The 18,040-nt window shown below is 42.0% G+C and overlaps 1 protein-coding gene across 5 annotated transcripts in view; it reads left to right on the top strand.

The window, feature by feature from the left end:
* Window positions 1–18,040, top strand: part of ABCG2 (ATP binding cassette subfamily G member 2 (Junior blood group)) — a 43,844-nt gene that overhangs the window by 9,036 nt on the left and 16,768 nt on the right. The window contains exons 5-17 of one of the 5 annotated variants that reach the window (XM_041124028.1): window positions 925–1,077; window positions 1,490–1,647; window positions 2,425–2,576; window positions 3,042–3,146; window positions 4,679–4,929; window positions 7,410–7,492; window positions 8,622–8,711; window positions 9,332–9,456; window positions 10,597–10,751; window positions 11,677–11,766; window positions 12,462–12,559; window positions 13,034–13,076; window positions 16,149–16,181. In XM_041124028.1, the coding sequence (XP_040979962.1) occupies window positions 925–1,077; window positions 1,490–1,647; window positions 2,425–2,576; window positions 3,042–3,146; window positions 4,679–4,929; window positions 7,410–7,492; window positions 8,622–8,711; window positions 9,332–9,456; window positions 10,597–10,751; window positions 11,677–11,766; window positions 12,462–12,559; window positions 13,034–13,076; window positions 16,149–16,166 (1,521 nt within the window). In that variant the 3' untranslated portion in view covers window positions 16,167–16,181. Of the gene's footprint in view, window positions 1–924; window positions 1,078–1,489; window positions 1,648–2,424; window positions 2,577–3,041; window positions 3,147–4,678; window positions 4,930–7,409; window positions 7,493–8,621; window positions 8,712–9,331; window positions 9,457–10,596; window positions 11,479–11,676; window positions 11,767–12,461; window positions 12,560–13,033; window positions 13,785–16,148; window positions 16,182–18,040 lie in introns of those variants that run through there. The other 4 variants (XM_030020074.2, XM_030020108.2, XM_030020085.2 and 1 more) reach the window with 4 other exon arrangements.

The following is an 18,040-nucleotide window of genomic DNA, read 5'->3' as shown; positions in this document are numbered from 1 at the left end:
GTCCTTGTTCTCCATTTGGGGGAATAGCTGTAGGCTACCAATATGCATGGAGTATTTTCCAACTATGATGCTTTCTGGTAATACACAGCTTGTATCTCCGCTTGCCCAGGACAATGCCAATAAGTCCCATTCTAAGAAAACCTTTGTCCTGCGGGGGTGGGCTGGGGAGAAAGACATGTGAAGGACAAAAGAAGGAAAACTGCATCCCTCTTTTCATTTCTTTCCGCTTCCTACTACCTATGCTCAACAGCATGCTTGCAGTTTATCAAGACCTGAAGAGGTGCATCCATGAAAACTCCTTATAAAAGTACAGTCAGCATGTTACAGAAACACGTAACTCTCAACTTCCTACATCTGACAGATTCCTCTTGCAAAAGACAAGCAGCTAGTATCTAAAAAACCTACCCTCCTTCCTCCTTTGCTGAAACAAGCTCGGAAAACCTTCACCGTAGCCCACATGGACCCAACCTCTCTTTTCCTTCCTTATCCCTGCTCTTACCTGCAGTGGACTGAGGCTACATTTACAAACATACAAGTGATAGCGACCTGAGTTGTAGCGGCTCCTTAGGTCCCTTTAGCCCTTCCGTATCTCACTCGACACCTCTGAAAAATTGAATAAGGTAAGAATACATGAGGGATAGTTTTTAATATGTTGCTATTTATGCATTTTGATATCATGCATGATGGAGGATGTTCCTATATCGCGTTGCTTTATGAATAAAGGCATTTATAATTATGTGCATGAAATCAACTCTCTGCTATAACACAGGCATTGAAGATGCACCTTACTGCATGTCCTGGCGGTTGCTACTGTCCCTCTGCATGCAAGGACAACATAAAACACAGGTAGATGCAGTTGTCAGAGGAAAAAATAGAAATTGCTAAGCGACCACCAAGTATCTACTTTTTTTTTTTTTCATGAAGGATGATGTGGTGATGGGAACCCTGACTGTAAGAGAAAATTTGAAGTTCTCAGCAGCACTCCGTTTGCCAAAGTCAGTGAAGGAACAGGAAAAAAATGAACGAGTGAATCAGATCATAAAGGAACTGGGTTTGAGCAAAGTGGCAGATTCCAAGGTAAGGCGTGTAAATATGGTGCTTAAATCATGAACAAGTATTAAGTGATTTATTTAATTAACCAAATGGCTTAGCATGGCAGATAAAAGAAAAGTAAAATTAAACAGACTATTTCAGTAATACAATAATTAATAACATTTATGTATGGCAATCGGTACGGACTCTGCAATGATACTGCCATATGCTATTACATTGTGGGGAAGGGTAGTCTGTGGTTGGAGCAAAAGAGAACACCTCAAGTAATACTAACATTAAGAAATGTCCTCCATGTGAGGTAACATCTACATCTGTACCTGAGAGTAGGGTCAAAATTTCTTAAAACTCTTTCAAAATGCTGCCATGTCGGTAGGATGCTGTTCACTGAAGTATTTGTTGTCAGGCCAAATGAGACAAGTTTCTTGTTTTGTGGCAGGTTGGCACACAGTTCACTCGCGGGGTGTCCGGAGGAGAGCGGAAAAGGACCAATATTGGGATGGAGCTCATCACGGATCCTGCCATCTTGTTTTTGGATGAGCCAACTACAGGACTCGATGCCAGTACTGCTAACGCTGTCCTACTGCTACTGAAAAGGTGATGGCCTTGGAAACAGCTTCCTGTTTTCACCATTCAACTCTGCTACATTTCAGTTGTATTTGACTTAAATTACAGTTAGAATGAGCAAACAGGGAAATCAGATGTAACTGTTTACCAGCAAGCCAAGGCTGCAAAGAGGATAGGAAAAAGGCTGTATGAACTCTCTCGCTCCAAAGCAGCTGCTCACAGCAGTACACAAAGTACCTTGCACAAAGCGTGTGCATGCTGGGACTGCAGTTTGTCTGTGATTGATAGCTGTCACAGACAGCTTCATCTATTTTCATGTCTGCCTGGGCCAGAAAAGTGATTAAAACCCCTGTGGTACAGTCTGGTAAGGTGATTGATTTCAATATGGATGGCAGTTAGAACACAGCTAGCCGTTTCCCCATCACAAAATATCAGGCCAATCTTTGCGAAAACAAGCACAACGCACTCTCTATTTGCAAATTTTACATCATTTTGCATTTACTACAAGCAAAGAGGACTCAAACGCCTCTCTCCAGAGCTTTCTGTCTGCATCAAAATCTTCCCAGAACATTCCCCTCCAACAACATTCCCAGCAAGAGGGAACTTTCTTTTCTCACACAGACACTATAAATATGACCTAAATATTTTCTTTTTCTTTTTTTTTTTTTTTCCCTTCCCCCTCCCCTCTCTGGCACGCCAAGTTAATCCAACTTAACCAAGGCTTAACTGAACTTGCAAATTCTCTTATCTAAATGCTGAACTGACTTGCAAAGCTAACATCTCTGTCGTTCTTCACTTCGCATTCAGGATGGCAAAACAAGGAAAAACAATAATCTTCTCCATCCACCAGCCTCGGTACTCCATATTCCGACTGTTTGACAACCTGACGCTGCTGGCTGTGGGGAGAGTGCTGTACCACGGGCCCACTCAGCACGCCATTGAGTACTTCCAGTCTATCGGTGAGCACATCGCACAGCAGGGCCAACTGCAGCAACATATTTAGTTTGCACTAACTTGAATAAAATGCCAATAGCACTTGATCAGAATTGGGCATAGTGTGTAGTAGCAAGCCCGGGATTCTAACAGGCTAAGCATTTCTCTTGGTGTTTCACCTCTTGACGCATATGTAGATTTGGATGATAGGGCTGACCTCTAATCAACTGTTCCTGGGCTCTTCTTAATTAGACAAAGCACAGGCTAGAGTTGAGAAGGGCACATTGCCAGCTGTCACCTTGCTTTCACCGACAGAGCTGTCTGGCAGTGCCGTTCATCTCTTGGGTAAGCACAGACCTTTTGAAGCCTGTAATGCTTATGGTGCAGGCTGCTCAATGGGCAGAATGGCGTGGCTGTGTTCATGACAGCTACACACAGTCTTCTGCCAGTCACACAACCGCCACTTAGGGCTTGTAATGCTGTTACCGCAGGCTACGAGTGTGAGCCATACAACAACCCTGCCGACTTTTTCCTGGACATCATTAATGGAGACTCCACTGCGGTGGCAATGAGCAAGACCGATAAAACTAACACAGGTATGAAACCCAGAGCTGAGTGAAATTATCATAACGTGTATTTTGCCAGAAGGTGTCCAGCACAACACAGAAAAATCACTTACAGGTGTCAAACAACCAATAACCGTGTTGTACAAGCGTACGGTTATTTGTATGCATGAGAGTATTACATACTGCTGACCCGTGTTGCTTTAAAGGAAAAAAAAAAAACCCAACACACTGTTCCTAAATAATTTTTGTTTATACGTGGAAAATAATTAGCATAACCTGAATAAGTACCACATTCACATACAGCCCTAGTATATAAAATATTTCTGTCTATGCAAGAATAGTTTGCCTCTCATAAATAGGTATTTAGTAATTTATCATTGCTACCCATTTCTTCATAAACTGACCTGTATACTTTTGTGCCACACTCAAATTACAAGATGTTAAAGGTGAAAGAATATTTTCCTGTGTTGAAGTTAATGTCTTCATTAATGTCTGTCTGAAGTTAAAATGTCTGGGAATGTAAGAAACTGTTTTGTTACCTCTCAACACAGAGAAAGAGCTGCTGTCATCTTCGAGGCAACCCAAATGAGGTCCTGCAGAAGCAGAGATGATAAACCAGGACAATTGTTCCAGTTAGGGACATAATTTGATGCAGTTATGACTTGTATTTTTTAACCTAATGCAATGGTTTATCTGTTATGAAATTACTGTTTTCCTTCCTCTGAGTAGGGTGGGAAGAGGGGCCAGAGATAGGGGACCAGTGTTCTCCTAATACTTCCCTGAAGTTGTGGTAAGGCAGAAATTATCCCCAAACTAAGAAATCAAATCTCACCTACATTCAGTAGCATGCTTTTTCATCCTGTCTGTTGCTACTCATTAATAGCACGCTCTCTTTTCACATGAATGAAAAGGGAAGTGAAATAATGAATATGCTATGTGCCCAAACACACAGTTTCACTATATCTTTACCAAAGAAGCAATCAGCATTTTACAAAAATGCTGTATTCAGGGTCTGACTAATATTACAGCTAGCAACACACATTGTATTTGTCATTGGAAAAGCACACACTGGACTACAGTTGAGAAAAAAAGGAGCTCCAGCTGAAATTTCTTTATGACTGACTCAAAAGTTTGACTGACATGCAGGATTACCTGGACTTAAAAGTCTAGGAGGTCTAAGATTATCTCATCAGATCTGAAAAGCAGGTCACTTACAGAAAGTGGGGGTGGAGGTGGGGGGATGGGATCACTTTTTGATCAGAAGTCAGATTGAAGTTTGAAACTGGCAGCATCGGCAGACAAGGGTTTACTTAGTCTACTGTGAAGCTGCTGCCTGTGGGACAGGTTGCACAGCCAAACACAGAGGTTTGGTCTTATTTATACCAACTCTTTTGAATTGCAAGCTATGAGACTGAGTGCAATGAATCACTGGAACTAAATGCGTATTAATTCTTCTGGTTTGTTAGGAACTCTCCCACCCCAACATAACTCTCCTGGCTTAACTCCTAAACAATCTTCCCATCCCTTACAGAAATGGTGATATTTCTTTTTAATCTTTTCAGCAGAGAGCACTGAAGAATGCACTGAATATGATAAAACCTTGGCTGAGAAGTTAGCAGAAAAATACTCCAACTCTGTCTACTACCAAGAAACAAAAGCAGTATTAGAGAATATTTCTTTGGGAAATAAAAAGAAAACAAAAGCAGTTTTCCGACAAATCACATATGCCAATTCCTTCCTTCATCAGCTGAAATGGGTGTCCAAGCGCACATTTAAAAATCTGGTAGGAAACCCTCAAGCTTCCATAGCTCAGGTAACGCTATTTGTATCTACCCTTTTGTGGTATACATTGAATTTATTCCACTCCTGTATTAGGTAAGTCATTGGGATGGTTTTGCCTCTTGATATTTTGACTGCAGTAAGCATCTGAAAAAAGAGTGTTCAAGGTCTGGAAATCTGATTCACTAGGTGTCCTGAATGCTCCCAAATGAGCAGCACGAGGGACTGTTCAGTAATTAATTTTGGACTACTGAAAGACTTTGGGAGGCAAGATCTTTTCCAGCAGGGTATTCTGCTGCTCCCGGTGAGGAGCAGATTATCTCCCAAGTAGATTCACATGTTTGCTCAGGAACATTCTTCAGACTTGACTCTAATTGTCCAGGATTGGCACTGTGGGGTTTGGCCTCAAATCTTCTCCCCCGCCAGGGAAAGTTAACTTGTACAATTAACTACACTTGCGTACTTAATTAAACTTCAGCACACAGTGAAGTGCTGGCAGTTGGCTCAAGTGTAAAAATATTTTCACAGTCTTATAATGTGTGTGTTGTTTGGGCATTTGACTGTTCATAATGGCGATGATGTCTTCTGGAGAAGACGTGATGAAGACCACAATAGGGTCTAACACCTGCCATGGAAGATGAGCATGTTCTACATCACTGGCCCTGTTAGTGCTGCTTTTTCAGAAGAATCCACACCAAAAGTGTTGGTTTATTCAAAGCTGCACATTGCCTTCAAAAATAAAGAATGCCTGGCTGACCTCCGCAAAACGACTAATCCTCAGGAATCCCCTAATTCACGAGCCAAACTCTGCAGTCCCAGCACCAGCAAAACTCCCACTGCAAGTCTCAGCAATTCTAGAGGAACCAATAGAAAAATTGGTCCCGAGCCAGGGATATAAATTATCTTCATCATGTTTTATACAATGAGTGAACAAACAGCCAGTGTGGAGGGGAAATCAGTCCAGAATCCCTGAGGTTAAAAGGCTTTGAGTATGTGTGTGTGCATCTGTATGTTGATACTATGGAGATCCTTAATAATTGCTTTGTAAAAGCTTGACCTTGTGACAAGAATTAGACTCTCAAGGATCTCGTAATACCCCAAGGTTAATGGTCCTGACTTGTTTCTCACAATCTTTTCTATCTCCCCACCCTCATTAGGGATGGATTTTACAAGCATTCTTTGAGAGATACATGGCTCATTAAGCCTTTTTTCATTAATCTGCTCCAAACTGGTCTTGATATGATCCCTGCTTTCCACTGCAATTGGCTTAGGAGCTGAATTATCCCTGACATTTGCTCCTTTCGGCAGGATCTTAGTTATAGGGTACCACGGATCAAGGGGTTTATGGTATTATGATTCATGCATTGCTCACGCTTAAAAATGACAGAACCGCCTGATACCATCAGTTTTGCTGAGATTTTTGTCATTTGCATTTAGCACTAAAAAGTGGGATGTACATACTTAAGTCTTTTAAATTATATCCTTGAGGCAGCTGCTATCCTTCCTATTTAAATTGTGTTATAGACTGCAAATGTCAGTACACCTATAGCCCATAGTATCTTGCTCTTGTAAAAAACAATCTTGTGAATAAGATGTGTGATAGAGCCCAGCAATTACACACTGTGGAGCATGAAAATGAACTGTCATCTCCAAGCCAGCAGTCAAGAAAGACTGCTTTCAGCTATTGGTTGCTAAGCTCAGAGTAACACTGAGATGGCTCCAGAGAAACCCCCACAGCAGCACTGCACTGAAGAGCTGTGGTCAGCCCTAAAGCTGAAGTTACCCTCATCACTGACAGCAGACGGGGAGTCACTGACTGTCCCAAGGAGGATGAATGGTGGAGAGTATCAGTAGGGAGAAAGGAGTGATGTTGCAATACATCACCAATTAACTTGATCGTGACATCCAAGAATGGCTGAAACAGTGGTGGGGGAAAGGAGCTTGGCTGAGGTGCACATGATGCTGGGGTTCCTCTAGGGATAGGTGTTATTTCCTCTTTCTAACCAGCCCCACCAAGCCCCTGCTATTGTCCTCCTCCCATTGCTGGTGTTAGCACCCTCCTGGCACTCTCAGAGCAGTTCCCTCAGGTCATAGATCTGGCCTGGCAGGAGGTCAGGGAAAAGCTGTGATACTGTTGCAGGAATGTGCCTCCTGCCAGTGCCACCACAGAAGAGCGAGCAGCAGCTGAAGCTCCTGTACTGTCCCTCCTTTCTAGCCCTCCCAGTGCCTTGCCTGCATGAGGCAGCAGTGGCTGGCTGCCACTGAAGGCACGTGGCACTGGGAAGCTGTTGTCTCCCAGACACCTCTAGAAGGATACCATGGCACAAGACTCAAAGTACTGCTGTGCTGCAGGTTGCTAACCACCCCATCGACTCCCTTCCCAGCATGGATAGCTTTTCTGCTTTCTGAAAACATTTCCTGTCAATCTACACTAACACACTACATATTTCCAAAAAACTACCAAAGCTTTAAAAGCAATGAGAATAATACTTTTCTTTTCTTTTTGATGTTCAGCTGTGTGTTACAGCTTTCCTGGGACTGGTTGTAGGTGCCATTTTCTTTGGACTTAAAGAGGACTCCACTGGACTACAAAACAGGTTAGTCAGTTTAGGTAATGGATATCCAAAAATTTGATAAAGCTCCCTCATGGTTGCAATAGAATAATGAACAGCTTGGAGGCTGAGAAGGAACCCATAAGCTCTCTGTGAAATATACCTACCTCTTTAAAGCAAATGCTTCCCTTCGCATCACTAGGTAAGGCCAAGCCTACATTAGTTACTTCGAAGTCAGAATGTTCTTCTGCCTCTAGGAAGGTCCCTGCAGAACTGAGAGGGGGATGCAGTTCTGCCCTCCCATGCTGTAACCTGGACAAGCAGTCCAAATGAAGTGAGTAATGCTGCTTCTGTAGGATGACATTTTTCAGTGTCAGTCAGGTTGCTGAAAACGCTGAACAGCAGACAACATATTAAAAAGGCTTAATTCAGCATGGCAGCATTTTAACTTCTTTTCTGCAAAGATTTCCCCAGGATAAAAAGATTAAAGATTAAAATATACAGACTTGGCTGTATAAACCTGGGTAGCTAAAGCTTTGATCTTGCAACTGCTTCTATATACACACTTGAGTTTACCAGCAGTAAGTCAGAAGGTGCGTGTAAAGCTAGATTTTAAAATTATTCTGGTCTGTGTATCAGTTTGACAGCTGTATGTACATGACCCAACAAATGCGTTTGCAAGTAAGAAAGCTCTGGGTTCTTAGTCTTGAAACACTTCATAGCATTTACTTAAAAATGGCCCAGTTTTAAATTGAATATGAAACTGTGAAAGCAAAGCCTTAAATTTTAGTGGAAAAGGTGAAAACAACTTCTTTCATTGCTAATTCAGTTCCTCACAGTTTACATCAGGCAAATGCCTCACAGACTGAGAATTTTTAACGTGTCTGGAAATTACATTTTAAAAAAATAAGGAAAATAAGTTCATTTTCTATCCTTTGACTGCATCACTGAACATCCTGTCCTTGCACGTGAATAACAAATACTGCCTGTACCATGTCTACTTTAGGCTTGTTACAGACTCAGACTTGCAGCCAAGCCTTTTCCTGTGGAATTTGGGGTGGGAGGTCACATACTGCTGAGCTCCAGGCACTACAGTCAGATTTACATACGCTGTAGTGGAAACACTACATTACATCACATTTTTAATAACAGCTTGCCGTTTTGCTTTTTGTAGAGTGGGTGCAATGTTCTTTCTGACCACCAACCAGTGTTTCAGCAGCATCTCAGCTATTGAACTCTTTGTTATGGAAAAAAAGATATTTATGTAAGTAAAATATACAAAAAGATTATCAGGGACTACTGTTAGAGAGTTTGTTTGCCCTGCTGTAGCTCATTGTCATTTAAATACACCTAGTGCAGAGTTTTCAAATTATGTCACTGTTAGTACTCATTGCAAATGTACTCTTTGAGCCTGTCAGTGAGTTGTCTGCAAATCCCCCAAACGGTACCTATAATTGCAAATGGCTCAGAGTTTAAAATTATTAACATATGTAGGAACACCCCCCTCAATACTCTATTTAGGAATTCATTAATAACTTTGTGACTTGCTAGTGAGGACAGTAACTACTATCTAACTGGATTCTTTAAAGCTATGCAGATTACACTGTACAGAAAAGGAAAATTATTTAAGCTTTACCCTCTCTCTGTTTTGACAACATGACACTTACTAAAAATTATGTGCACAAGTATCCATATTAATTTGCATATGAAAATGCCACCATTACCATAGTATGTTGCTTACTGGACATTTGCATTACAGCCTACCCATGAAAGACCTCTTTTTTTCCAGTTTGAGTTAGAATTCATTTGTCTCCAGGCAAAAATAATCTTACCGGTTTTTAGTGATGAAAATTGTAATATGCTGTATATATCTCTGTGTTCCAGACATGAATATATCAGTGGGTACTACAGAACATCTGCATATTTCATCTCAAAGCTAATGGCTGATTTAATACCCATGAGGACTATACCAAGCATCATCTTCACCTGTATAATTTACTTCATGATAGGCAAGTATGGTCTCCTACAGTCCCATTACAACCCTCTCAATAAATCAACAAGGCACTCACATTTTATGTATGTGCATGTATATTTATATAGGCTAAAGCACCACATTGGCACAGCAGTGGTTAGCATGCTTGCTTTTAGCATACCATGCTGTTTACAGAAGAGACACACTTTCAAAGATTTAACTGTTCGTGTCAGAATCTGTGACGTGTCTCATCTCCACTGTCCCTGGAAAGAGGTGTGCCATAACCATTTCTATATAGGTTTGATTTGTTCCTTTTCATTTATGGCCATCTTAGCTTCCAGTGACTTTTACAAGATACTTTTTCCATCCTTGCAAGAACAGCTATCAAAGAAAAAGTTTTAAGAGCTTAATATTGTGCGAATTAATATCAGCTTGTTCTTTTCGGTGAAATGCCTTCCGGTTAGTGAGCGGAGTTTGAAAATTGCTGGCACCAAGTTTTACAACCCTAGACCACCTTCAAACATCATCCTCAAAACACGTCCCAAGCAGGCCATTTTCCTAGGGTAAGGTTTCAGATCACAACATCCTTTTGGGATGTCCCAAAAGCTGGAAAGTGCAAGCAAAATTTAAAATAATCACAGTTTGCTTTGGTCTGAGTTTTTTTCCCTAAGGAATAGGAAACAACTCTGCATCAGCAAGAGGCTCTCAGACTGCGAAACTGGAGTGAGATAGACCTTGCTATCAAATCCATAGACGCCCAAAGGCCACTAGGTCTATTAAGAGAGCTCTCTGCTGGAAACAAGTGAAATGCTGTACAACTGCTGCTCATGGAAGTGCTCTAGAAATTTGTCCTTCGATAGACAACTTGAAGCCACAGCGAAGCCTTCACCTTGGACTGTGTGGAGTACAGTACTGTAACATCTACCCATTCTGCTATCTCCAGTGTTGCTGCAGTTACAGGCATACTACTTATTCAGCCTGTCCTCTGTTAACAGGGCATACACATATGGGCTGTCACAAGCCCCGCTCCGGTCTTAGGTCTCAGTGACATAGCCTATGCGGTCAGACAAAACGTATTCTGTAGGCAGGATACACTACGTAAGTCAGGATAATGTTCAGGTTATGGTAGAGCTTTTGGCAGGATCATACTGAAACTCTTCTTGTTTTGATCTTTAAGGTTTGAAACCAACAGTAGAAGCCTTCTTTACAATGATGTTTACCCTTGTGATGGTGTCCTACACAGCCACTTCTATGGCACTAGCCATTGCAGCAGGACAGAGTGTGGTCGCTGTAGCAAACCTGCTCATGACTATCACATTTGTTTTTATGATTGTGAGTAACATTATTCAGTTTTCTAGATTGAATCCTGAAATCCTAGAAATGCTGAAATCTAGAAATCCTACCAGCACAGAGTTCAGCTGAATTCTGCAAAAAACTGTGGGGTTGAGCATGTCAAATATCCTGATTTGTCTGATTTGAATATTCTGATACTGTGGGGTCAAATATTCTGATTTGTACTTTTAACTAACAAGGACCGGGGAGCTGGGTGCGAGGGAGAGGGAGAGTGGTTCCTTGGCCCTCTTCTCTGAGGCTCTGGCAACCAGCATACTGCCTGGAAAGCAGAAAAGAGGCCTAGAGCTACATTTCGTTCCCTTGCCTTTAGCTTTGGCCAAAGACCAATTTGGCTGGCTGAGGACATGACCTGCAGCCTCCTGCTCTCTGAGACTACTACCGTAGTTGCCCTCCTCAGCTGCAGAGCCAACCATCAGACATGTTAGAACTGGACAACAAACAAACAGCTGCAGTTCGAAGACAGGCACCATAAACAATAAGGGAGTGCTGAACCAACAGCCCAAAACCACGTTGCCTCAGACTCAGGGAACACCAGGAAAAACCGAGTGCACACGTCCAGCAGCTCCACACATGCAAGTAACAGCAGACAGTTCATGTGAACCCATGTGGGAGCCGCAGATGGGAAGCATCCGGGTTTAATGCATAGGTGAAAGTATTCCCCATTACTCATTTCAGGCAAAGGACCACATGGGGTTATGGCCCAAAGGTGGGTAACAGAAATGATTCCTTCCCTCTCCCCTGTTCTTCCACTAGAAGAGTTTCTTCCTTTAGAAATGCATTCCTACTTGTTTTTAATCTGAAGAAGCAAAGTCAAGAGCTAGAGAAGAGCACATGGTAACAGCATGTAATTTCTAACTCAGTTTTGTTGTTGTTGTTGGCGCTTTTTTGTAATCCTTGCCTCTAGATTTTCTCTGGGTTGCTGGTCAATCTCACAAGCATCATGTCCTGGCTCTCCTGGCTCAAATATTTTAGCATCCCTCGATATGGAATGACAGTAAGTGCTGTATTTTCCTGGGTACACACTTGGAAAAGCTTTGCTAGAAAGAAATGTCTTTACTCATGATAAAGAAAACTCCAAACTTTATGGGCTAATGAGCAAAAAGTAAGTTAATTAAATACAGCAACCTCAGAACACAGTGCAGTATCTTCAAACAAGAAAGGCTTCTCATCAACCAGCACCCAATGCTGTTTAGAAGAGCTCATTTCTGTAACTTGGAAACACCTCATATGAAAGAGACACTAAACAACTACATCCACTGGAATGCAGTTGGATGAAAATGGTACAGAGTAAAGAACAGTATTATCCCTAAAAAACAATTCTTCTCTTTTCCATCAATCAAAAACTTGTCAAGTTAAAACTTTTCTCCTAATTTTTGATAATTTTAGCCAGGGTGATGTTTCACAGAGAAATTTGGGCTTTAATATGCCTGTGCAGAAATAGTCTAGCCTGAGGGAGGTGTTAAAGCCTGGTGACACGCATGCATTACAGGATGTGGACTGCATACATTCCTCTCTTAAAAGAAAGAGAATCCTGCTGCTCGGTTTAAAAATGGGAATTTGACCAACATAATAAACAGTGATACCACCACGTTTTTAGAATAAATTCCAATTGAATTATATCTCATCTTGTTAATGTATCATTCCTTTACCTACTAATTTCTGTTGTCATTGTTTCTTTTATTTTAAAAGGCTTTACAAATCAATGAATTGACTGATCTGAACTTTTGTAGCAGCAGTAACAACACAAATTTAATCAGCAATGATAACTATCGACAGCTAAGCCAGCCGTAAGTATTTTGGTACATTAAAATGAATCCCACCACTAGTAAGTTAGAAAGTCCTACAGCATTAGTCTGTTTGTGAGATACTCAGTGATGACCAGCAGAATCTGTGAGTTTTTATATCGGAAATGAAGTTTTGACTGGGTTTTTGCATTCTGTCTGCAGAGAATATTTGGCTTATTGTCATATAACACTATAAATATCTGGCATTATGCTTCTCACTTTTCTTTAAACTGTGTTTACTGAAACACACACACACGCACTACAATTATACAGCCTCACAAAATCCATTTCAGCTTCCTCCAAGAAACTGATTGTAGCTACAAGAAAAACAAATTTACAAATAGAAAATAAAATAGTAACATATAGCTGGTGTTTGCCTGGCCTATTGTAGACATGAAATCACACTACAGCTTCTAGGCATCTTCCTAGATATTTCAAACTGACTAAGTTTATAAATGTGTGTGTATTTATCCATAGGTGGTGCACAGGAGATGAGTATCTGAAAAATCAAGGCATTGATGTGAGTAGCTGGGGCCTGTGGCAGAACCACCTGGCTCTCGCCTGCATGACAGTAATATTCCTTACCATTGCATACCTGAAACTGCACTTCATGAAGAAGTTCTCTTAAAACCAGAATGAAAAATGCAATTCCCACTGTTCAGTAGTTTGATAAACTGAGTGTGCAACTGACTTGATTTTCTTTGAAGAGACCTTCCTTTGTACTTCTGTTTATGGTTACCAAGTCAGCAACTTGAATGGCATCCTTGTGTATTAAATACTTAGTATTATTGTACTTTGCTGAAATGTCTAGCATGCCTCAGTTCTCTCTGCCATAAAAAGTGTACAACTATTCATTTCTTCAAGAGACTATTCAGTCTTTCTGCATGTTTTAGCTATGAATTTGTTAAATAATGAAACTAATATTTAATGGCTTAACCTGAAAAAAAAAATGGTTCCATACTTTAATTAGCACCTACATTCACTGGCAAGTAATTCAGTCCAAAGGAATGCTTATCAAGACACCAGTGCAGTCTCGACTGCTAATGAGGTCACAGTCTACGTGAGACAGCGACAAAAACACCTTCTCCATCCCAGTGCACATCTCATGCCCTTTGCTATTTGGGAATTGTTACTGCTCTAGAGTGTACTTCATTGAGCCCATCAAGTTTTTTCTTACCAAGCTCGAGTGATAGAAACGCTTTTTTAAATAAAGGTGACTCTGTACTTACTTCCTCTGCCAGTTTGCATAATCCTTGTACTGAAATTTGCATTTTCTCTGTATAACTGCAAGTCATCTTCACTGTCCTGTTATTGCTGCTATCATGAGTTCTTAGTCTTTTTTATGGTGACCAATTTCAACTGTACAGCTAATCAGGATGGAACCACATTTGTAGGAGTCCACAGTGTGAAATATATTAACCTGATTCGTGTCAATATAAAAGAACGATAGGGCCGCATGGTGAAATGTGACCCTCTCTGCATATGTAATCTTTAACCGTTTTGCTTGATCTTGTATAACCGTAGGCCTAAGGGAAGTAGGAGAGTATGTATATAGTTCCTGCTTCCTGCAAAAGCCATATAACAGTAGGGTATTACAAAAGTTGGAAACGAAATAAAATCAGACATCAAGTAGAAATTGAAAAATACTTCACATGGTCTCTCGGAAGTAGCGGAATCCTATAGTTGCAAAGGTTTAAAGAAAAAAAAGGGGGGGGATTGATATAGAGAACAAACTGCTTATTGCTTAATGATTGTCTCTCTGTAACTTTACATACCAAGGACTGGTGTTTGTCAAGGATTAAGCCTGTCAGAGACTGGTACTTCGGAATGATGAGCAAGAAGGAACCAAGAGCGATCACAAGACTTAATTAAGTGTTCGATGAATTTACAATCTTGTTAAGAAAACACAAGTAGAGGCCTTGCTTGAATAGATAAGGCCGGAAAAGATAAGAACTCCTGCCTTTTGTTCCCATCCTTGTAGATAATTTAGCTTAAACTAACCATGTGGTGCTATACCACTAATGAGAACTTAGATAATAAGAACACTAACAAGCACTAAGGTATCAAAACATGTAAAGGACCATACTGCGCAGAATCACCCGAGGAGGGTCAAATAGCGGACAAGTGAGGAAGACTATGGAAGACCACCAGAGGACTCCTGAAGACCACCAGAGACCTTCAATGCGCCTGTGTAAAGGACATTTACATATGTTAATAGTTTCCCGGAAAACTAATGAATATGTATAACATTTCTCAGGAATCTAGTGAATATGTATGTAGAACCTGTACTTAACCTGCACAATTAGACCTGACGGTGTGTGCCTTGGTAGAGCAGAGGCTCCCGGTGCACCCAGCGCTGTTTGCTTGCCTCTATTCATATAATAAATTGTAAACTTTAATTAGAATCCTGTTTTGGACATGATCATTTTTCACACACAGGTTGCAGTGACCCTTTCCTGGCCGGCCAGTGTTTCTCCTGGCCATACGCAGCAATGGTAGCGCAACTCCTTCCGCGTGGTACAGATGCGGCAGCACTTCCAACAAGGATCTCTGCCCTTATAGCTCCCCATTATTATTTCATGCAACAAAATTTGCTCTATTTTAAAGACCTGTTGCTTACTTTTGGCCATGGTCTATGGACTCCTTACCAGTCATCCCTGCTCTTGAGTTTATTTAGGAGGCACACATGCAGTACAGTAACATTATGGGGGAACCCTTGCCCAGCTGTACGACTTCACCAGCATACCTGCTGTGAAATGTATATTGGCTTTCGCAAAACGAGAACACTGAAATTTGCCTAACTACTGCATAAGCTACGTCCCGAAAGGGTGTTTGCCTCACTGCCACTAAATTAGGCCTTAACATGGGAAATATGTAGTTAATATATTCCAGACATCAATTGTATTTTATAGTTTGTAGGCAATAAATGGGCACAAGCAGAATATGTAATTTCTTCTGATGAGATAAGACATCCTGTAACTCAAGTAATTAAAGGATGTGTAGATAGATTTGTGAAAACACAGAAAAACAGACATATGGACTCAAGGATGAGTAAAATTGAGAACACAAGTAAGAAGATAAGGAGTGATTTGTTAGCATGAGAACAGCATTTTGGGGGTCAAAGATTATTTGACATGAAAGATACGAGAAGAACAAAGGAAAACCAGAAGTTTAATGTGAAAATATTGAAAAGTGCGACTGGAGGAAAACGACAGGGTGAAAAGTGCAGCCAGAGGAAGACTACTGACTTCATCCCTTGCAGATCCCCAAAGGCCCCTCCGAACCACACGAGACGCGCACAAGTGGGGGGTGGTCTGGGGTGGAGTTATGTTAATAGATACCTGAAATATTAAAATAACCCCTTTGAAATGCTACAAACACAGTCTATAAAAAAGCGAGTTTGGGTATAACTGGTGCACCTCTGATTTTGACCATGCACCCAGCGCTGTTTGCCTTTGTTCTATAATAAACTTGTAAAATTCATGAAATTCAGTGTGAGTGCATTTCTCACACCTGCCATCATCTACCAAAACCCCACACGCACGGCTTTTCCTCTGTCTTGTAGCTGACCCGGTTTTTTCCTTGTACGCAGCCTCTGCGTTGTAGCTGAACTACACCGGCATCCCCGAGCCGAGGTTCTGCCCTGTGAGACGACGGAGAAGGGGAGAAGGGGAGAAGGGGAGAAGGCGTGGCGTGGCGTGGCGTGGCGTGGCGTGGCGTGGCGCCCCCTCCCCCGCCCACACCTTCTGCCGGCTCTCGGTTACAAGGCGCTACCCAAGGGCGGCGATACGTTAGCGCCCGGCCAGTCGTTAACCGTTAGCCGGCAGCCGCGCACCGCCCCTCCTCCCCCCCCGCCCACAACCAATCACCGCCGCCGCGCCCGCTCCGCTGAGGAGGGGAGGCGGGAAGGGGAGGAAGGGGCTGTCGCGGCCGGGCCGGGCCGGGCCGGGCCGGGTCGCTTCAGCTGCCTCTCGCTCCGCCGGCCAGCGGGTCCCCGGCTGGGCGCTGCCGCCCGGGCAAACGCTCGCTTGTGCTCTCTGAACCCAGGTGCTGGGCGTAGCGGTTCCCTGTCTGACACGTGTTCAGCTGTCATCTGATATCCATTTAAACCATTTGAAAACAGAATGATAGCGAGGCAAAGGATTTTACCTGCAGAGTTATGTATAAAGCAAACGCATACAAATGCATAGAAGACAACTTTACAGCTCTTTCTTGGGCTGTTACCGTTGCTTCTGCAATGTTTGCCCTAGTTTGTATGGGTCGTACACAGTCACATTTGGAAATTTCTTAGTGCTGTCTGGCTTTTGTTAGTTTTTATATCAACTGATTTTAACTGGGCCAGCTCTTGTGCTAGTAGAAAGCATAAGGTTAACCATAATACAAATTTCTGTTACACTTTTCTATCTCCAAATTTATTAGCATTGCATTTAAATTACAGTGTATTAAAATAAGTTAATCCCCAGTGAAGTGTGGTGTCCTTCTGACTTCTGCCAATTTTCCTGCATGTTTTCTCCCTGTGCAAACATGAGGGAGCTCAGCTTCTGCAGAAGGCAGCAAGCACTGTAGGTACACTAGGACAAGCTGCTGTCACACAACTAGAGCAGCCGTGTTCCTTCTGCCTTTTTCTCCCTGCACTTCAGTACTTTTAATCTTTTTCCTCAACCAGAGTTTCAGGAAACTTACAAGACCTTATTTCTCCAAGAGACTTAAGCCACTCCTTCCAGGATGGTTGTAGTTTTATGTCTGCTTCAAAAATTATTCAAGGCAGAGACACAGAACCGGAGAAGCAGTGTGAGTGCATGCTCTCCTTTTCTGTCAGAAACACCTGGTGTGGAAGCAGTATGGTATGCAGACCCGGGGCAATGACATGAGGCAGAGAAGCCAGGGTGAAGCAGAATAGGAAAAAACCTACATTGTTCTCCAGCCTCCCTTTGCAAGCCTTGCCGTGACTACCATGGAATGAGGCTTTCTACAATGGTAACCTGTAGCTGTGCTCTGAAACATTTCACTGTGAGTTTTGAAACAAGTGACACAGGTCCTGTGGAATAACATTTTAATCAAACACTACTATTCACAGTTGAACTGCATGAGAGGAAACAGACGGCTGCAGAACAGCGTCCCAAATACATCCACAAGTTGAGTTTTATCATCTTGACAAAGATACATCCTTGCAGTGAGGTCCTTGCTCTGAGTGAAGTTGTTAACTCCTACTCTCACAGGCTTTTGTTGTAGCCAGCAGTGACTGCCCTCAGCTGTGACACAGAAGCAGCTCCACCACAGTGGCCAGTTGTTGGAACCCAGCACCGAGAGCTTTCCCACAAGTCTGTTTTCTGTAGTCAGACATGGGGTTTCTGCAGAAGCCACTGTTACTTTCCACAACATCTGCTACAGAATTGTGGAGTGGCATTTGATATTGTCAGAAAATAGTTGATATTTTAATAGATATCAAGTAGGTGTTTTTAAAAACATTGTGTTCATCCCCTT

Source organism: Aquila chrysaetos, chromosome 1 (genome assembly GCF_900496995.4).
Source record: "Aquila chrysaetos chrysaetos chromosome 1, bAquChr1.4, whole genome shotgun sequence".
In the NCBI taxonomy this organism is placed as follows: Eukaryota; Metazoa; Chordata; class Aves; order Accipitriformes; family Accipitridae; genus Aquila; species Aquila chrysaetos.
This window is presented reverse-complemented; position numbering and strand designations above follow the sequence as displayed.